The 20966-nt window shown below is 34.3% G+C and overlaps 1 protein-coding gene across 1 annotated transcript in view; it reads left to right on the top strand.

The window, feature by feature from the left end:
• Positions 1-20966, top strand: part of LOC150089170 (uncharacterized) — a 437035-nt gene that overhangs the window by 325692 nt on the left and 90377 nt on the right. Inside the window, exons 13-16 of the mRNA XM_090389629.1 lie at positions 1595-1723; positions 6331-6447; positions 9751-9849; positions 15724-15924. Coding sequence (XP_090245755.1) covers positions 1595-1723; positions 6331-6447; positions 9751-9849; positions 15724-15924 — 546 coding nt within the window. The remainder of the gene's footprint in view (positions 1-1594; positions 1724-6330; positions 6448-9750; positions 9850-15723; positions 15925-20966) is intronic.

Genomic DNA, 20966 nt, shown 5'->3' with positions numbered 1-20966 from the left:
TCTGTCTTTCTTCAACTTCTTCATCATTACTACTTTCTTCATTGTCTTTGGGAGACTCAGAGACTGTGGCACCATAATTGATTGCTTTTTCAAAAAGTACATCTATAACTGACAGATGTATACAATGGGCTATACATTGTTGATGATTAGGCGTAATTTGCTTGCCAAACTTAATCATCATTGCTGCTCCATCAGTGGTGCAGGCAACAATATCCTCATCCAAGTTCAAACCAAATTCCTTTAAGTGTCCCTTCACAATTTGCTCAGTTCTGCTTTCAAGTGAATCATTAATCTCAATAAGACCTAACGACCAACGATTGTCTTTTGAATGCACATTTATATTCATATACCTTTTATTTTGTATAGACGTATATTTGTCTAGAGTCAATGAATACCGTGCACCCAAAACCAATGAATTTTTGAAATGCTGAATGAGTTCTTCTTTCTTAGTTTTATAATAATTTAGAACCATATTTTTAATTGCATTCACTGAGGCTGCTGGTAATTTATCGTATTTATTTCTCTGAAGGTGAAGGCTTGATTGTATAAACTCACTCTTGGCAATTGAATTAAAAGAAAATCCATCTAAAGCAGCTAATTTTGAAATCTTCTTCCATAGATTTTTTAACGATAAGGTTTTCTAATGTTGTTATCATTTTTACGGGAGGTTCACTGTTATCTAGTTTAATGTCAATCTGATGCATTTTCTTTAAATGCAACATCAAAGATGATGTAGATCCTCCAGACGACTTCATTATCTTCTGACATTTCGAACATTGTGCTTCATCTTTGCTTTTTCGAGCAAAATAATTCCATACATTTGATTTCATCTTAGACATATTAAGAGTAATAAATATTAATTAGTAGGAATTTATATCACCGACAATTTTAAATAAAAATATTGACGATAACAAAGGCACAGTACTATGCATCACTCCCGCAAGCACTGAATGAAGAGTCTAAACGAGGCAAAGTTTCAAAATTTTCACGAAAGAAATTTTTTATTTATTTACTTGCAATTTTTTTTCCCCCAATTAAATCTATTGTATTTTTCCCCCAATTAAATCTATTGTAGATGGAATGGAGAAATGCTGAGCATTTTCTTTTACGCTATCACTCCGACTCACTCAGTCGTAAATGAGTACACCTGCATCGTGCCATGATACAGGTGGGAAGATAAAAGGTACCCCTCCTAGATTTGGGGCACTTGCCCATGAGATTTGTACATTAAAATAAAATAAAAAACATGTTTAAAACATAAAGCAGTTGAACCATCCAGACAAACGAACAAACAAAAGAAAATGTGCGTAACAAAAAACTATATTCGAGGGCTAACTAAGAAAATATTCAAATCCGGTTTTAGAAGCTCGGTTTCAGTTTTAACAACTCAATATGAAAACAGATTTAACCGGTTTTATAAAACCGGTTTGCAAGCCCTAATGCCAACGTATATTATTCTGTGTTCTTTGAAGAGCCGTTAATATAATTTTGAATGAAAATATAATGTAAACATAATTTTGAAGATGAAGTCTCCTTTCTTGGAAATATGATTAATACAGCTATATTGGTATATGATTAATATTTTAATCGATAGGATGGGGAAACTGCAATTCACTATATGTGTACCGTAAAGAAGTCTCAGATTCATTATCCCACAGAAGATAAGGACCTAGTTGCATTGCTACTAGACAGTGATGGAAGCATTTTTATAGAAACCAATAAGGTAAGTTTTAAATGAACTTTAAGAAATATCTTTTGTTAAACTTAAATACTGTAGAAATGCAAATAAGTAGCTCGTATTCGAATATGCTATAGCCAGATGAGTTTTTACAAGTAACCGTGGGGTTAGGTGCAAGGTTGCACAAGTGCACGCGGTTTGAATGACTATGATTCAAACATGCATGACTGTGAAATACGGTGCTGTTTCATGTATTCTATCTTTTGAACTCCTCTGTTCGTGTAGTTTGTCCCAGAGTATAAACAGAAAATTTATTATTGTTATTTTTTTTTAATTTGATAAGGCTAAAATAAAAACTAAAACTTGCTACACTGCAGCAAGAGCTACTTAACAACAGTAACTTATGAACTCATTATTTCAAGCTCAGTGCAGTCTTTTCCATTAGGCACCTTTAAACACTGTGCCTTGGACCTACGAAAAAACAAGGCCAAGAAAAAAATGCAATTTACATAAAATTCAAGGATTTTATTCCAACAATAAAATTCTACTAACTTTTAAACACAGATTTCTAAATGAAGTCTATCTTCAGACTTTTTCCTTTAGAAAAATCATTAACAGCGACCAAGTTCATATTATAGATAAATTAGTGCTAAATAAGTGTTGTTAAAATAACTTCAAAACTAATTTATTTATAGAAACACTTTTGTATCTTTTAAACAAAAAATTATATTTAACACAAGAGCATTTTAATAAGTTTGATATAACAGTGAAGCCTCGGAATTAGGGTCTTTTTCTGCAATAGAATCCTACTGCAGAAAAAGATCGGACCCGCAGCAAATTGGATCTTCAGTTAATTTTGCGATTTGTTTGTCAGATGAGATATAACGCCAAATATTAATATATATTACTACCTCAAAGTTTCTGAAAAAAATTTATTTTTTTTCTAAATGACATTATTGTTGAATTATCAGGTGTACATCATATTTTTATTAGTGAAATTTGAATTGGAAATAATATTATTCCACTATTAATATTTTTACAAGTTATTACATTTATCTATTAAGTAAGATTCCCTTCTTTGCTTCTCTGTCAGAGAGAGAGAAAAAAATCCTACCTTATAGATAAATGTAATAATTTATAAAAATATTAAACAGTTTTTTTGAACTTTTGCACAAAAGGCTAATTAGTTGACCAATTTTTTCCCTTTTCCTGGAATTCCCTTGCTTTTCTCCAAACCCACCCCCCATTTGCTTTTTCTGCTTTTATGCACAAACAACTTAGGCTATGAAGCATCAGCAGTATATCTTTCTGTAATTTTGTGTGATTCTACGGTTATTTGCATTTTTTTTTTTTTTTTTTTTTTTTTTTTTTTATGCTTGAAGAGCATGAGTTTCTGGAGCTAATGGGTTTGCACATATTTTGCCAAAACTAACTTTGCAATGGTATGAAAAAAAAAAAAAAAAAAAAAAAAAAAAAGTACATACCTCAAAATAGACAAACCGAACATAGAATATCCACAATTTATACACATGTATATTGATGGCTCATTCCCTACTTTTGTTCCCCCTCAATGCAAACAACTCACTCGGTCAGGGCCGTGAACGCTACGGCCGGGGCCTCATTTTCAGTGTAAATATTTTCTAAAGTAGTGATAAAAATTTCTAATAATAATAATAAACCAAGAAAACATGTAATATAAAAGCATTCTTAAATTTAACTTGTTATATATTTAAATTTAATTCTTATATCTTTTTATTGTACAATAAATAAGTTAAAAGTTTCTGTTAAAATTGTTTTTATTATTACTTTATTTTTCTTGTCAAAAAACATAAAACATTTTTGACCCTTTAGTTTATATTTTTATCAACAAATTATTTATACTGTATATACAGTGTGTGTGTGTATATATATATATATATATATATATATATATATATATATATATATATTTTTTTTTTTTTTTTTTTTTTTAAGAGGGCCTCAAGTTTAAATATGGCCAAGGGCCTATTTCATCCTTAAACCGGCCCTGCACTTGGTAATACTTTATTTATTATTATTATTATTATTAACCATATGGTGGAAGGAAGCCTGAGGTTTATGCTGCACCAGCAAAAAAAAAAAAAAAAAAAAATTCTGAATTACCCTGAGAGAGAGAGAGTCAGTCAGAAGTAAAAGGGAATCACCAAGAAAGAGAAGAATGATGATATCCAGCTCAGGACCCTGGGTGTGCCAAACCCATAATCACCAGATGTGAGCCCCTTGGGGCATATAACACGGTACTCCTGGGCGTGGCCAACGAGACGGTCGAAATGAATGACGTGTTGCTTCTTTTGCTTGAATAGTCCCGAAGTCGCGTAAAAATATAACCTTTTCTCACTAAACAAAAATGAAAGTCGATTTAAAATATGACCCTTCCTATTAATGTTTTTTTTTTTTTTTTTTCTTCTAATTGCAACTGTTATTCTCACTTCGCGTCAAGGCCGGATTTCCCATTAGGCTCCATAGACATGATTTTCCTATAATTTGGTGTACATAGTCATACGTTATTCGGGGCTTGTTAAACTTTGTTTTACTTATTGTTTTATTTACTTGTGCATACGGTATTTTGTGACTTACTAATAGTCTCTCCAGAAAACAAGCTGTTGAAGACCATTCTTTCGCTATCCTCTTATTTCTCATTCGTTATACTTTTCATACATATAATTCATGGTATCAACTGCTTATGTAAGTAATGCGTTTCTTGGAGCAACGGTTTATTTATCAGAGGGAGTGGAATTGTAGCATGAATGCGTCGCGAAATAGAATGACTTTGACCCGTCTATAGAAACTCTTTCAGCTATAAATCTAAATGGATTAATGGTCCTAAAAATCATCATCATCCCAAATAAGAAGAAATAACATAGAAATGAAGAATAAGGTGACGGACTAGATGTCAGGTAAGAACCCTTCACTGTCTCCAAAGTGAAGAAGTTTTTTTTTTTTACTTTGATTTTATCATTATTCATTAGTTGTTGTTATTATTATTATTATTATTATTATTATTATTGTATTGTATTATTATTATCATCAGTTTATTAACCACAAGAAGCTTTGGGTCAACCCATGACGGCAATGTGCCAAAAGGGTATGGAATTTACAGGCTGCGGTGCGAGGAACACATGTACAATGTACAAGATTACATGTGTGCTCAACCCGTGAAAATTACAGGAATCAACTTACAAATGCAAAATAACAAAAACAAAGTTTGTAGTGAAATACCGAAAGGCAAAAGAAGGAAGACAAATGCATTCGCACGTATGCGTACAGCATATATTGTCTGTCGGCATGTAATAATCCTACTCGCAGTGGACGGATTTTCATGGAAATGATTATTTGGCCTTTTTAGAACATTCGTTGGGCCATCGCAAATGTCATTAAAATCGGATAAATAGAAATCTGGAAATCGTTTTGTTTTTTTTTGTTTTTTTCATGCATATCACATATGCTAACCATATACGTAGTCCTACTGCCATGAGAATGAACTCAAAATCACCACAATACGTAGCCTTTCAAGAAGGAGAGGCATTTAGGAACTAAGGAAAAAGAGCATGAATGCAAATATTAAATTTATATTATAGACCAAGATCGGAATGAAATTAGAATCGATTCTATACATTGTTTCATAATGCATTTATATGATCACTTTTGTTTAAAATTAAAATTAATCTGGAGAAGAAAATGTCCTAATAACCCCATCGCCCTCTGCTTCTAAAATTGAGTGATCTGGTGGTAACCTTGAGTTCATTTTCCTGGCGGTACTATTATACCCGTATATCCATTGCTAAACAAACACTATCCATTGCTTTAGTAATTGGATATTGTTTGTTGCCAAGATGCGCAGAAAAAAAAAAATTCGATTCTCATTTCGCGTACATCACACTTGAGAAGGTCCTTTTTTTTTGTTATCCGTTTACTAAATATATACATTTTATTAATTATTAATATTTACTATTATTAGTAGTATTTTGTTATATTAATCATAGCGTGAAATACGTGTTATTTTTCAATTGTTATTAAAATCCAGGAAGAATAAGTGAAGCATTACAAAAAGGTGCATGAGTATTATGTTATTGAGGTGTGTGTGCAGTGGTAACACTTTATATATTAATTAGTGATTAATTGGTAAAAAGCTAATCTGTTCATTACTTTTCATTCTACGGTTAATCACAAAAAAAGAACAGGGCAGTGTTTTTAACTAGGAAGCCTGGAAGCAGCCGCATATAGGCGCCAGCGCTAACGGGTGGAAAAAATTAACGCGGATCGTTAATTTATATAAATACTGTATAAAAATGTATAGAGGGCCAAGAGAGACAAAAAAAAATTATCACTGAGACCTTTGTGTTTTCGGGAAGGGAGGATGGTTGTATTTTCTTGCTTTTCATCCAAGAGCCTAATAGTCATAACGCGGCCCTGCTAAAACGCATTTCAAACATCAATCTCTGCGAAACTATCACATTAGAACCAATTAGCAATAAAGATAACATGGTAACTAAAGTAAGCTGCATTTGATAATTTAATACATTAAAACATGTGCTTAAGATTCCTTGACTTTTTGAATTGCCCTTAATTTTTCATTCCGCATTTTTGTAATAACGTTATTACATCCTTTTCAGACCAAAGAAATTCCTCTTCATTATTGCGCAAGAGCAGGAAATGAAGCCACTTTTCAAGAGATTGTGAACAGAACTTCGACATCGAAATTACAAATAGCATGCAATAAGCAGTCAACGGTAAGTGTTATTGGAAACAAAAAATTAAAAAAAAATCAATTTATCCAAATATAAAAACATTCAGAAAATTTGAACATTGAAATTTTTTTCAAAATCCTCCATTCGGGTTTCAACCAAACATCCACAGTTTCAATGGCAGCAGACGGTTACATATAGGTTAAACTTGATTAATTTTGTAATTACCACTTATAAACACTTCCCCCTCGTGTTTTTTTTTTTTTTTTTTCTGTTTAGAATGCAGTTGGTAACTCCGTTTCTTATAGGCCACGTATCAATTTTTGTCAACTGTTTTGTTCTGGCCTATTCTCATCAAGGTATCTTGTTTTTTAGCATGTTCCTGAGTTTGTTCCTACTGTTAACTATAGAGAAATTAGTCTTTTGTGTTCTTATATATGAAAGAATTCAACTTTTGAATTGTACCACGCAGAGTTTCTCCAAATTGTGGTACAGTTTACTCTTCCACGTGGTCAAGTTTTAGAACTCTTTCTAAAACCAAAATTCCAAGCCTGAAGATGGTTATCAATATTGAAATCCGAAACTTAGCTAATTTTATTTAATTATCGGGATTGTTTGGGGATTAAATGTATCAATTTCCCTTTGCATACCGATAAACGAATTAAAATACTTCACGTTGAAAAGTGTCATTAAATATTCCTTACTTAAATAAAGTTTCTTTTTATTTGTAACAGTCGTGCTGGCAATAATATTTGAGCAAACCTTGGATATAAGATCAAAAATGGAGTAAGAGAAATGTGTAATGAACCTTTGTGTTCACTGGGCGAGATGCACGTCATGGATGCGTCCAAAATAGCCAAAGCGTTGCAGAAAAAAAAATAAAATAAATAATAATTATAAATAATTAAAAAAATTACAGTAGCAGTTTCAAGCCCGTTGTGGACCTCGCCATCGCAGAACAAGAAAAGTGTGCCATTAACTAACCAAAGTGTTGGTTATTTTAGGATTTTATGGGGGCATTAGCGTCTAAGGCCATAATGCGCCAAGTCAAAAAAGGTGTAAAATGTAAAAGTATAATATTATAATTGTGAAAGAGTATACGATATAAAAAGTTTATAAAGCATAAAATAAAAACATTCTAGATAAAGTTATTTAGATTAATAAGTTGTAAAAACTTAAGTATAGCTGACACTTTGTCATTGCCCGATAAAATCTGTCTGAGTGTATAAGGCTCAGGCAGATGGCTAAAACATAAACGACGATCATTATATAAACATGGACATTAAATCAAAATATGACGGACTGTTAAAATGGTGTCACAATTTCTACACATATAACGATCATATGCCCTCAACAGATAGCAATGTGTAAAGTGATTGTGGAAGTTGTTCTATGCCGAGCCGAGATAGAACAACTTCATACTTGCCATTAACGGTGGACAGTTGGAAAGATGAATGACGTTGTCTTTTGACGCGTTAGCTCAGATGGTGAAGGGTAGTGTTGGTACCATAATTACTTGCATTATAGTGAAACCTGTTCAAGTTTTATCAATGAGCGGATGGAAAATATATAGCCTATACTGTTAAAGCAGTTTATAAAATAAACAATTTTTAAAGGAATAATAAAGTGATTTTATAATAGATACTTGTTGTGTTCTTCTTCTGTTTCTTGGTGCCTCCGTAGCCTGGTGGGCAGGAGCAGCAGTGCGTAGCACACGCTTCTTGATTAGAGCGAGGTTCGAGCCCCTGACCACCAAATACGGAGGATGCGGAAAAGTCAGGGATTGACCACCGCATATCCCCGGAGCAATATGGCCTTAGTTGCTAATGCTCCTAAAAACCAAATAACAATAATAACTTCTGTTTCTTCCGTTTATTTCCAACCCAGCCTGTGAAAAGGTCAACTTAATTATCTCGCTCAAAGCTAACTTTAATACATTCCTCTAGTTCAGTTGTTCCAAATCTTTTTCTCTTCGGTAATAAATAATAGTCTTTGTAGCAAACTACATGTAACAATTAATAAAGTTTTAAAACAAAAAACATTTCGAATATACAAGAATTAATTTTATATTAATTTAATTTTTGCATTGAATTTATTGAAAACGCAGCCTCTCTGTAATGCAGCGTGCGACTCGTTAACAATAAAATCTGAATCTGAATTCATCAGAATTCAGATTCAGATTTTATTGACTATCAAGTCGTTAATCTGTAGTTAGGTACTACGTAGTAATATTGAAATATAATTCTTTGAAACAATAAAAAATTGAACCACCATTTAACTTAAAACTAGTGAAACTTCGGAGTTGTTTTGAAAAACACTGCTTAAAGTTCGCCTCTACAGAAGAAAGATATAGTCTCAACATGTACCCCTCATCAAGCTTTTTGGGTATATACGTTACCCCATACTGTACTTAGTTGAAATATCTGTTAAGTTTTCTTTTGAAGTATTCTAATAACTTAGAAGGAAACAAAAATAATGGTAGAACCTCAGAAACTCAACTAGACAAACATTTGGCGTGACCGGATGGGTAAAATGGGAAGGTTTTTTTTTTTTTTTTTTTTTTTGCTGATGCGGTATAAGCTTGCTTTCTTGCATCATATGCCTCAACTAATGCTAACCACCAGAAAAGTAAAAAAAAAAAAAGATACCGTTACCATTTTTTCACTCGATCACCGTTTTAAAACGATGCACAAATTAAATTAATATATTTTTTGGTTTTCGCTACTAGTACGGAGGTGGGGAGATCTACACGGTTCTTCTACCGAAAACACTGAGTTTTTTCATCGCATCCTAAAGTTAATTGTGTATCGAAGTACTTAACTCCTAAATACTCAATATGTTCCTTTTAGCATCGAAAACTTTTTGCGCTTCCATCTGAAGGAAAAACTAATCCTTCAGATGGAATGTCTACCTTACTCTTCTGCTATGGCCTCCTCTGATTCCATTTTAAAAGTCAAAATTGTTTCGATCAAAATCTAAACCTTTATTTCGGTTTTTGTAGTCGAACATGATAAATGTAAATAAGAAGAGAGTCACACTTTCGCTACATAACATAAGGATACTTTTTATTAATCGGATAGTTTCAATGCCATTACCGGTATTTTCATCTATAGTAAAAGAAAAGTAGAATAATAAAGATGTTGTACTCTTTCAGTTAATAATAAAAGATTCCCTTTTGTTCTGTGATTAAAGGCAATTCACTTTTTTTTAAAGCGAGTTTCTGTTAATAATTTGTACATTCAAGACACAAAAAATCAATGTTGTTGTGCTGTTTGTTTAGGACAATGTTTTAATACTCCTAATATGTTTTGTAATGTATTTTTCCTTTTCTTTTTTTTTTTCTTACAGAATGGTTGGACACCTCTTCTGGAAGCTTGCAATGGAGGCCATACTGCAGTAGTTCGTCTCCTTCTTCAAAACAATGCACGAGTGGATGTTTTCGATGAGGTGATTATGTTCTTTCCTCATTTGTGGTTTTAAAATTTCTCGATAACTAGCAATCGCCAATGGCTAAGAGTAGACATCAGATGGAATGCATGCAATGAATAATTTGTAGTACACTGCTCAACATGGAGAAAGAGTATACGTAGAGCCAAGCAAATCGCATGAGGCAATGGGCAACCTGGGACATGCAAATGATTGCAGTTTGAGACAGAGTAAAAAAATAACACACTTTTATTCGGTAATGAGTATGTGCACCTCTTGCGGCGATACATACGGCCAGATGGCAAGGCATACCGTCGATAAGGTGCTCGATTGTTTCTTTTGGTATGGTAGCTCAAACATTACTTATCTGGATATCAACTCCTGTAGGTCGGATGCGGGTGGGTTTGGGCTGACTCTCCGCTCCAGCCATTGCCATACGGGTTGGTCCCATTGTTGAGTACTATGCAACGATACTTGCCGCTGTGGGATAGAAACACCAACGCACATGTCAGCAAGGAACTGACCCACAACTTTGAACCCTAGAGAATGAAGATCGGCGGATTCGGAGGCTTGCATTGCATTGAGTTGGTAACCCATAAGATCTCACATGTACTAAATGGGAAAAAACACGGCAGTACATCCACGTCATGAAGATTGTCCACAATGATCCATGCAGTATCCACAGTGATCCATGTTGTCAAACGCAGACCGAGCGTTATCTTGCTGAAGCAGTGGGCCAGTTATGGTTTGAATGAACAGTGTGATGACTGACTGGATAACCAATCAAATCGACGCACCGGCGAACTATCAGAGTGCCTGAATATGGACCAGGGGTATCCATATGTCATATCAGAAACCACCTTGCACCCTTACGCCAATGGTTGGCATGCTGTGACGTTTTTTTTTTTTTTTTTTATTTATTTTTATTATTATTATTATTTCCCTCTCTGGAGTGGGTCCCCAGAGAAATCTGGCCCACCTTCCCGTGGTGTGGACGAGTACCCAGAATCATCTGTCCAGGTGACTGATGCTTCGGGGTAGCCAAGAGGCCAGAACAGAATACACACATAATACACACAAACCTACGTCACACACATCTGGCCCGTTTGCAGTGATACTGATCTTCACAGAGATACGAGGTGGAGATGAACTTACGTTCTAGGAGCTGTCCCTTACAAAAACACATGTCCACATGCTGTGACGTTCTTTTGTGCAAGCTTCTGCATGTCTCTGGTTAGGAAGTCTCAATGCTTGTTTTTCCGTCGTGAGCAGAGCAGACTCGTCAGTGAACAGCATGGATTGCCATTTTTGCTTCCAGTGACTTCGACCGCTGCACCATCCTCGGCGATAATTGCTGTGGTGTTGACAGTAAAGGTTTTTGTGAGCACAGCTATGCCACTGATTCTCTATGATATTTTTCCAACCGTTCTTAATTAACAAAATAATCTTTCTCATCTTATACTTATAATATTATACGGAGTCTATGGAGGCCTATAGTAATATTACAGTACTGTAAATTATAGTAATGATATAATCCAGAGCATAATGAACGGCAACCTTCTCTGACTAAAACACAAAAGAAATGAATATTTGTGTCGGTTGACACAAATGGCATTGCAAACGCTCTGTGAAAGTTGAGTATTTCTTTCGATCTCATCTGTGGGCTACAGTAACATAAGCGAATAACACCGCGGCTTGCTTCCTATAGTATGTATCAGATGTCAGCACTTTATGGGGACTTCCAATATTCAGTAAGACTTGAATTGATTCCAGCTCCCTGGCTAGTATAAACCTATCTGCCATCCTCAATCTGTTAGTTTTCATTCTCAGGGACGTCTTACGGCTTGTGGCACTTCCACAGCTGCCGCCAGAAGGCATGATGATGATACAACACCAGTCATCGGTTTTACTAATGATATCAGTTTTTTTCAGCCAATGAATAATTAAATAAATAAAAATCTTTATTATCAGTAAATGTTCATAATATTGGTTACGATGTATTACTATTACTCATCACGGCAGCAGGGCAAAGAGCCTTACACTTTGATTGAAAAATTATTAATATTAATCTAGATATTTGCATAACTTTATACTGTACACATGGTTATAATGGTGGCGAATAGCTGTTACACAGATAAACTTGCGTTATATACAATTATAAACTTAAAACAAATCATACGTAGAGCAGAGTTCGGATGAGTTCAGTAGATCGGTTTATCTTCATGTCCGTACGATACCCACCAATCTGATTGACATACAATGGGTGGAACGGGTGCAGAGAAAGGCAACCAGATTGGCGAAGCTAACAAAAGGGTACTCTTACCGAGGAAGGTTTCAGTTCTGCAAATTGCAGCTTCTCAAGACTAGGCACGTGCGGGGAGATCTGATTGAGGTGTTTAAAGCCTTGAGTGGATTGAGTAAGCTGAATGTTTATGACATTCTTCTACTTGCTGAGACTACGCAAAAATGAGGAGACATAAATTCAAATTGAGGAAGGATGATTGCAGGATAGATGTGCGAAAGTGTGCTTACAGCCACGGGTTGTTGATTGTTAGAACAGGCTTTACGGATGGGTGAACTGTGAAGTTTTTTTTTTTTTTTTGGCTGATGCTATATAAGCTTGCATCATTTGCAATTACTACTACTACTACTACAAGGCAACCGTCGCTTGAAACGAACTAATTCTTCCAATATGTGAATAGAAGCCCATAAAAATTCTCTTGCCTTCACGTGGTTTGAACCCAAGCCTTTTTTTTCCACACGATATGGAAGGACGGCGTTCGTAACTACTGTAACACTCCCCGCTTCAAATTCACGTAATATTATGAAACTCGATAGTATTCCTGTAGTCTCTCCATCCATATGTTGCTGACCCCGGAATACAAAAAGAAAATTTATTCTCTACTGTATGATGATATCTATCCTGTCTTGGACCTATCAAATGGTTGCAGGCGTCACTAGATTTAACCACCCCAGATTTTTGAAGGGAAACTTCTTTAGGCATGCTCCAGGCAGTTTTCAGAATGCCGCAACAACGTTCTAGGGGTGTCACGTAATTTGGGTTTAAGTTACTTAAACGTATTATTATTATATATTTTTTTAATTTTTATATTTATTTCATTATAAAAATGTGTAAGATATCTTTTTAATTTTGTGGTGATCTATAATTTATCTTTATTTAGTACTTCTATATAAAGAATAAAATTATTATTTATATATATATAATTTTTATTATGAATTGTAATTTTGTTTGTAGTTATATTATTGTAATAACTATCATATATATATATATATATATATATATATATATATATATATATATATATACACACACACACACACACACAGAATTGGATCTAACAGGCAGAAAATTGAGTAGGGGTGCCACATAATATAATAAATTACTTAGGGGTGCCGTAATTAAAAAGAGGTCGAAAACCACAGCCATAAGTAACGCATTACAGGCACTTTGAATAGCCAACTATTGTACGAAATTAAACCTATGTTAAAGAGTGTTAGGCCCGGTTAATAATTGGGAGGGTATCCACTTGTTAATACCCGGTGTAATTGACTTTTTGCTTTCCTAACCTGTGGAAAATATTCTTCCGATTTTCACGTATCATTTCATTTTGTTTATTGGTAAGAAGTGTAAATCTGTGCTTTATATCTTTACTTTTATAGCCTGTTGATAATATTCCGCCTATTATAATCGCCATTAATAGAATTAAAATTCAATTTGTAAACATGATCACAATGACCGGTGCTTACTACATATCGTATAGTGAACGGTATTTTGTTATGGAGAGTCCATCGTAAAGTGATTTGATTGTACAGTGAACCAATCGTAAAGCGGGGATCCACTGTAGTGAGCGTTGTAAGGTATATAGCGCACATACACGTGCAACGCGTCCGGGAGATTGACAGAAATCTCCAAGAAAAAGCACACGAAATGGTTCATCCCGCCCAGCATTGTACCACCCCCGTACGAGCGACGCAAGACCCAATCAGTACCCTTACTGCTTGCGTCATGCTGTTTCTTTCGTCATTCTCCACAGTATTTAATCAACAAATTTAGACGGAAAAAAATTTATAAATAAATAAATTTTTATTTGCCCTACCAAATATAAATATATAAGTATACATTGGTAAGTGACAAATTCCCTTCACGGCAGAAAATGCCAGGGGATTCAATATGCTGAAGACTAATAATGAGCGTTATAAGGCGTATAGAGCACGTATACGTGCAATGCGACCACCGAAACCACCTCCATTGAGTACAAAGGAAGGATCTAAGCTATTTCGACAGCGGAAAAAAATTACAGCGTGCGATGGAGTCGAACAAAGAAGCTGGAGAAGATCCATCCACATCTTCAGAGTCTAACATCGCCCAAGAAATGTTAGAAGTGAATTTGGAAGAAGGAGTCATGGAAGTTAATACTGCAAACGAAAACGACGAAGAGTCCTCAAAGCTCAGTCTTAAACGAAAAGCGAAGATGCCAAAACCGACTGCCAGACGTACTCCATCAAATCGTTCAACGCGTAGCGAGCGTAAGCAACAGGATTTTAAGAAACACCAAAGCATCCACACACAGTTTAAACGTACATTCCTGGATAATGATTTCGGTTCAGTCTGTTCCGTGATCGGCTTTGGTTCAAGAATGATATGAAGATTGTAGCAACTCGAATCACGCTCTTCTTCAAACAGCATTTCCAAATGAGAATGTAAGTGAAAAGTAACAGCTGTTGTGGCTCTTTCAAGAACAAAGTGATTTCGGCTCTATCGAAGTCAAATGGTTTTAAATATCATCCGACACCACAGCACTTGCTGAAACTAGATTTGGTAACGGAACTCTCAAATCTCAGAGGCTCCCATTCATGCAGATTCGTCGCCAGCGGCATTCCTATGGTCAATACGGGATCCTCGGTCAAATGATAAATGTTCGCCTAAAGAAGTTTCACTTAACTTCCCCTATGCGTGCGCGGCATTCACGCATTTTTTTTTTTTTTTTTTTTTTTTGTGTACTGGAAAGCAAAACAGTAGACATGTTTAAAATAATAATTATTGAGGATTTTCAGCTCTATCCAGCCTTACTACTAAATTTTACCAAAATATGGCTAAAAGGCTTGTGTTAACTATTTCAGGCTAACAGTTAATACCATCATTTTGAGTATTAACTGTATTAACTTTTAATTACTATAAAATTTTAATAAATGTTTTGTCACACTATCGTGTCACTTGTTCTTTTCAAATTAAAAAGCATCTCATGACTTGCATATTTAATCATTAGTAGATTAAAACTCATCAAGATTTTTTTAACTCTAATCAATATGGTTCATTGATAACAAGGAAATAATTTTCCTCCTTTTTTTCATTTTACTTTTTACTTTGAATTTAATTTGTTCTTTTTTTTTTTTTTTTTTTGTGAATTTTTGAGATCTTGCAAGAATCACAGTACAGTATATGAATATTAAAAATCAAAAAAAAAAAAACAATTAACATTTCATTTCTTGAATAACCGAAAAATTAAGTCAAGAATTGGCATGAAAATTCCTCCGTAGCCGAGTGGTCAGGAGCGGGAGTACATAGCACACGCTCTTTGAGTAGACCGAGGTTCAAGCCCCTGACTCCTGAATACGGTCGATCTGCCAACCCACATTTCCCTCATGGTCCATTTCCCTCAGCATGAGGCGCATTATAGCCTAAGTTGCTTATGCGCCAATAAAACCCAAATCAAATCAAATCAAACCCTCAGCATGAATTGTTGAGGAGGCTTCCATACTGCAGTGGGTTGATAATGGCTGCACTTTACTTTTTTTTTTTTTTTTTTTTGGCAGAAAAAAATTCTTTGAAAATTATTAGAATTCAGTCTAATTTGAGGAATATTTTATTTTCAGGAAGGTAAAGCTGGACTCCATCTAGCTGCAGAATTTGGACATAATGACGTTCTTGAACTTCTTCTAAATCACAAGGCATTCGTAAATGTAAGGACAAAAAAAGGTATGACACCTCTGCACCTAGCAGCTGCCAATGGGCATACGTCAATAGTACGCCTGCTTGTGACGAAGTACGGTGCAACCGTGGATGGACTGACTCTGGTGTGCATAATTAAAATACCTTATTAGGATTAATAGTAATTAATTGGTATCATATGCATGGGTCAAGTAATATTATTATAAGTTGTATTAATAAGTAATACAGTTAATTCTTATTTTCCATAGTATGCTAAAGTGATCTTAATTGATTTCTGAGCATAGACCGTTAAACAAAAAACTGCTAAATAAGGTTATTATAAATGGTGCTTACAGAGGTATTTGTGATGGTTCCACATAAATGCGATTGGACCAGCTTCCTTGATAACACTATTGAGCATAATGCTGTACTTTGTACCAGTATTATAATATCAAAAATTCAAAGAAGACACATTCTAAGAAAGAAACGTGGGCTCTTGAGTACATCTGAGAACGCTAATTTGCGACCCTCCTCCCAACATGAAGGTAAGCAAGTATGAAATTTTCGAAATTGCATTTATTTTTTGAAGATAAATCATTATTATACCTAATACGCATTTTATTTTCTGAGTTAGCATTTTTTTCCTGCAGCGTTATACAAATTACCACAATACAAAGTAGTGTAATATGTAGTAGACTGTAATACATGACAAATCCAAACGTTGTCTACCGTGGTAAGGAATACTGCTCCGTTTTACTCACCGATAACTTTGCGAATGAATAACCGGCTGTATATGAGCAGTTTTATTATCAGATTAGGAGCGTGGAAATTCAAAACCACAAATAAATCCGTCTTATTGTGTATTATCCACAGATCAGGTCTTTTCTGTGAACAGAACTGGCAGAAAATGAGATGTGAATAAAACTGCCTGTTTGTGTATGCCCCAGACAGAATCGGTTTTATCTGTAAACAAAACGGTGACTAGTTAATTGTGGTTCAAAAATACCACCAATAATGATAATAATCATAATGTTAATAAAAAATATATTTAAAAAAAGCAACTTGCCCAGTTCATTTCCTTGTTTCCGGAACCAAGATTTTCCTGAAAAAAAAAAAAGAAAAATCTATGTGTGAATACAAGAAATGAACCTCCAAGCTCATCTTACCTACTAACTTTTTTAAAATATTCTGAGCATGTATTCAACTTTCTTATATAATTTATAGAGTTCACTTTCTTATAGAATTTCTGGCCCAAATTATATGACTCTCTTTTCTCATCAGATGACCATGGAAATTGATTGCAAAGATACTTAGGGCAATTACAAATCTTGGTTAACACCTTTAAAAATTTCTTCTGTAACGAGGAGATAAAAATACGGTTAATTTCATATAAAGTAGAGATACATAATAGGCCAGGCCTTTCGCGGAGTTCACTGGATTATCGTATTCAATACTTTTCGGATTCCAGTATGTGTGCCTCCTCTCGCACACACACCCTACTATAGTTAATCCAGATGTCTCTGTTCTGCCAGCTGTGATTGCATGTACGTTGCACTCGCTGCCCCATTGAAAAAGGCCCAAAATCCTAACAAAGTTGGTACGGGGGAGTTTCTTCAGCATCAGCAAGGCATACCAGATGGAAGTAAATTCAACTCTTGGACTTGGTTTACAAATAGCCTCGCTCTGTTGAACTGTCAGCAGCTGGCCTGAAAAAAAAAAAAAAGAAAAAAAATATATATATATATAAATACTGTATATGGGGATCGGGTGGCGGTCTGATCTTTCGATCGACTGGCCTTTGCGGTGATTTGTCTAGCGATCGAAATGCAGCAATCCCCTGACCAGTGTTGCCATTTTAGCGGTTTTCCCGCTAGATTTAGCGGAATTGCTTCAGGTTTAGCGGATAAAAATATGAAATAGCGGATAGCGGATTTTTTAGCGGGAAGAGTATAAATGTTTAGCATTTTATGTATTTTGGCAATGTAACATTTAAATTAAGAAATATTCATTTAAGAAATATTAAATTAATTGTTCAATTAATTATTTAATTAATAATAAAAATAATTCATAATTGAAATAGTAGGGATATCATATTTCATAGTTATTTTTTTATAAAGCGACGAATCGGTTTTATATTATTCTGGATTTCCCTGAGGAGAACCCCAACAATTTTACGTAGTTACGCTCGCGGTCAAACGACCTGATCATTGGGTCATAGCTTTAAATTGTTGGATCAAATCTAAAAATGTGGAAAAAATTCTAATGACGCCTTTTTTTGAAACCGCGAAGGAATGGCATTGGATAATTTTTCTTCGTCGTATTTGTTTGGCTTCAAAGAAATGCGATCCGAATTACCGACATCTCTTTCAACGTTTCTAATAACCACAGAGCAATAAGTAATAAGAGTAAGTAATAAGTAATAATTATTTCTAATAACCACAGTGTAATAATATCTTAGTATAGTCAGTCCTCGTATAGCACGATAGTTGTATTCCTAGAAACCCTCGTGCAATATAAACAACAGGCCCTATGGGAAAAATTGGGTTAGGTGCCGACCACCCAAGATTGAACACACATTTGTAACCAAAACATTACAAACACAATAAATAATCGTAATAAAATACTTACGTATTTCATTACGATTATTACGTATTTTTTTATTACGTAAAGGTCGTAATAAAATATTGCTAATGCTTTTGCTTCTATCGTAAGCAAACTTGTTTTTTGTTTGATTTTCTATCCAAAGAGATGACAGCCGTTCCATCTCTTCCAATTCTTGTGTCTTAATCTAATGGATTTTAATTACACTTTGAGTTGTTCCCGCTATGAAAGTTGTTTTTATTTTCTCCGCATTCTTTGTAATTCTCGGCGTTGCCTCATTTAGGTCTGTAGCACGTGCAATATCACATGGGCTTTCATTTCGCTCAAAGCGTTTCACGATTTCATATTTTTTTTCTCTCTCGATAGAGGTGGACTGGCCATAAGCCTTACCTTACGGGATGGCGGACAAAAACAAAACGAAATATACCCAAAATTTTCGGAAGGAATGGTTAGCTTTTCCACAATTGTAAAGATTGACATACGCATTAATTAAATGCGTTTGTCATTCTTTGCAATTAGCAGTATGTCATGCAACCCGCGAAACATTCCCTAGAAGTCTAGAATTCATGATAGCTGAAACTTTTAATTGGTTTAGTAAATCCACCAGCCGACAAAATCAATTCAAATATTTATACAGTGCCATAAACGATGGTGCAGATCCGAAAAAGATAGTTCATTCGTGTCAAACAAGGTGGTTATCCATTGAAGTTGCTATAACAAGAATTTTAGAACAGTATATTGAATTAAAAGCCCATTTTGAAATAACTCGTTTGACTGACAAATGTTATACTGCAGAACTTCTTTATTCAATGTTCAAAGATGAAAGTAATTTAGTATATCTTTTATTTTAAAACCTATCTTATCTGAAGTACAAAGAGTAAACAAATCTTTTGAATCAAATACTGCCGATCCTACATTATTACTACATGATTTAAACATGCTATTGTCGATGATTGCCAATAAAATGTTTTTACCAAATACAGATATTGAAAGGATAGAAGAGGACATTAATAATTATTTAGACCCTAAGCCATATTTAGGTTACCAATTTGAAATAAAAATAAATGAATTAATAATGAATAAACTTATCACAACAACAGATGAAATGGCAATAAGAGAGAGATGCCGTAATTTCTTGATTGATTTGTATCAGCAATTAAAACAACGCCTTCCGGACAACATAAAAGAATTAGAAAAAATGTCATTAATCTCAGTTAACAATATATTAAAGCATTATAGATTTACTAAAGCAACAAAAAGAACCACTGATAAATTTATTACAAAATTTAAAATTGTCTGAAGTAGAAAAATAAAAAAATTGAGCAACTGTATATAAACATTACTCTCGTTAAATGGGAAAACATCAACAATACAATGAAGTTTTGGTCAGAAGTTTCGAAATATCGAGATGCAAGCGGTGAAAATCCATTTAAAGAAATTAGCGAATTTGCATTGGGTATTTTAATTTTGCCATTATCCAATGCAGATGTGGAAAGAATATTCAGCAACTTAAATCTAGTAAAAAACAAAACACGCAACAGAATGAGTGTTGGCATGGTTAATGCAATCTTATCAGTAGGTACGGGCTCAAAATAGTTGGAAAGTGTTGTAGAAATTATGTTTTACCTGAAGAAGTGCTTCGCAAAATAGGTACACAAGAAGCATATGATGAGGAGGTATTGAATTTCGAAATTAATTTAGATTTTTAGATATTGATTTTATATTAAAAACAGAAAAATAAATAACTATTTATATATACTATTTGTTTGTTTGTTTTTATTCACTACAAAGTACAAACAAATGAAAATTTAAAAAATTTGGCGGGTCAAGTGCTAAAAATAGCGGATTTTGAGTATGCGGCTAGCGGGAAATATTATTAAGAGTTGGCAACGCTGCCCCTGACCATTATTGGCCTTGTGATCCTCTGTTGAGATGGGGCATAAATAGACGTCAGTCTATTTTTGGTTTATTTTATTGTAGTGGTTTACATGTGTTGATGATATTTCACATAAATTTGGATCTAGTGCCCGTTAGAGGGGGCGCCGTTAAATTTCTATTTAATTAGCATTCGAAATTTAATGAATTATAATTTTATTATCCTTACATTTAGATGTTCTAAGTTATCTTAGAGAGTTTCTGCTGCAATATTTTTACTCTTGTTACCCCTCTCTTCCCTCCCTATTGGTTTGATCGTTAGGTTTAATTTTGACTATTTTCGCTCTTATTTTGCCATGCTGCTGGCATTATTTATTTTTATGGTTATATATATATATATATATATATATATATTATTTTTTTTTTTTTGGACCAAATATGATTTTCGCCACTTCAAACCATTATTAAGCAAAGTGGTGGTGTTTCACTGGTTGATGAAGATGATCTATCACTTGGTATATCCTAGTGTCACAAGGGTCTCCCATTCCTCAGTGTTGCATGTACGCCAAGCCTCGACTCCTGCTTACGTTGGTCCACACTGGTATTTATGTCCAGAACATTATAAATATCATGCACAGTGAATGGTATGTGTGCCATAGAAAATGAAAATTACTGTAGATGACATAATGAACCTAGTAAAACTCTTTACTGG

The sequence above is a fragment of the Mastigoproctus giganteus genome, chromosome 2 (assembly GCF_048544385.1).
Source record: "Mastigoproctus giganteus isolate SK-2022 chromosome 2, ASM4854438v1, whole genome shotgun sequence".
In the NCBI taxonomy this organism is placed as follows: domain Eukaryota; kingdom Metazoa; phylum Arthropoda; class Arachnida; order Uropygi; family Thelyphonidae; genus Mastigoproctus; species Mastigoproctus giganteus.
Note: the sequence above shows the minus strand (reverse complement) of the source record. Positions and strands in the feature narration are given on the sequence as shown.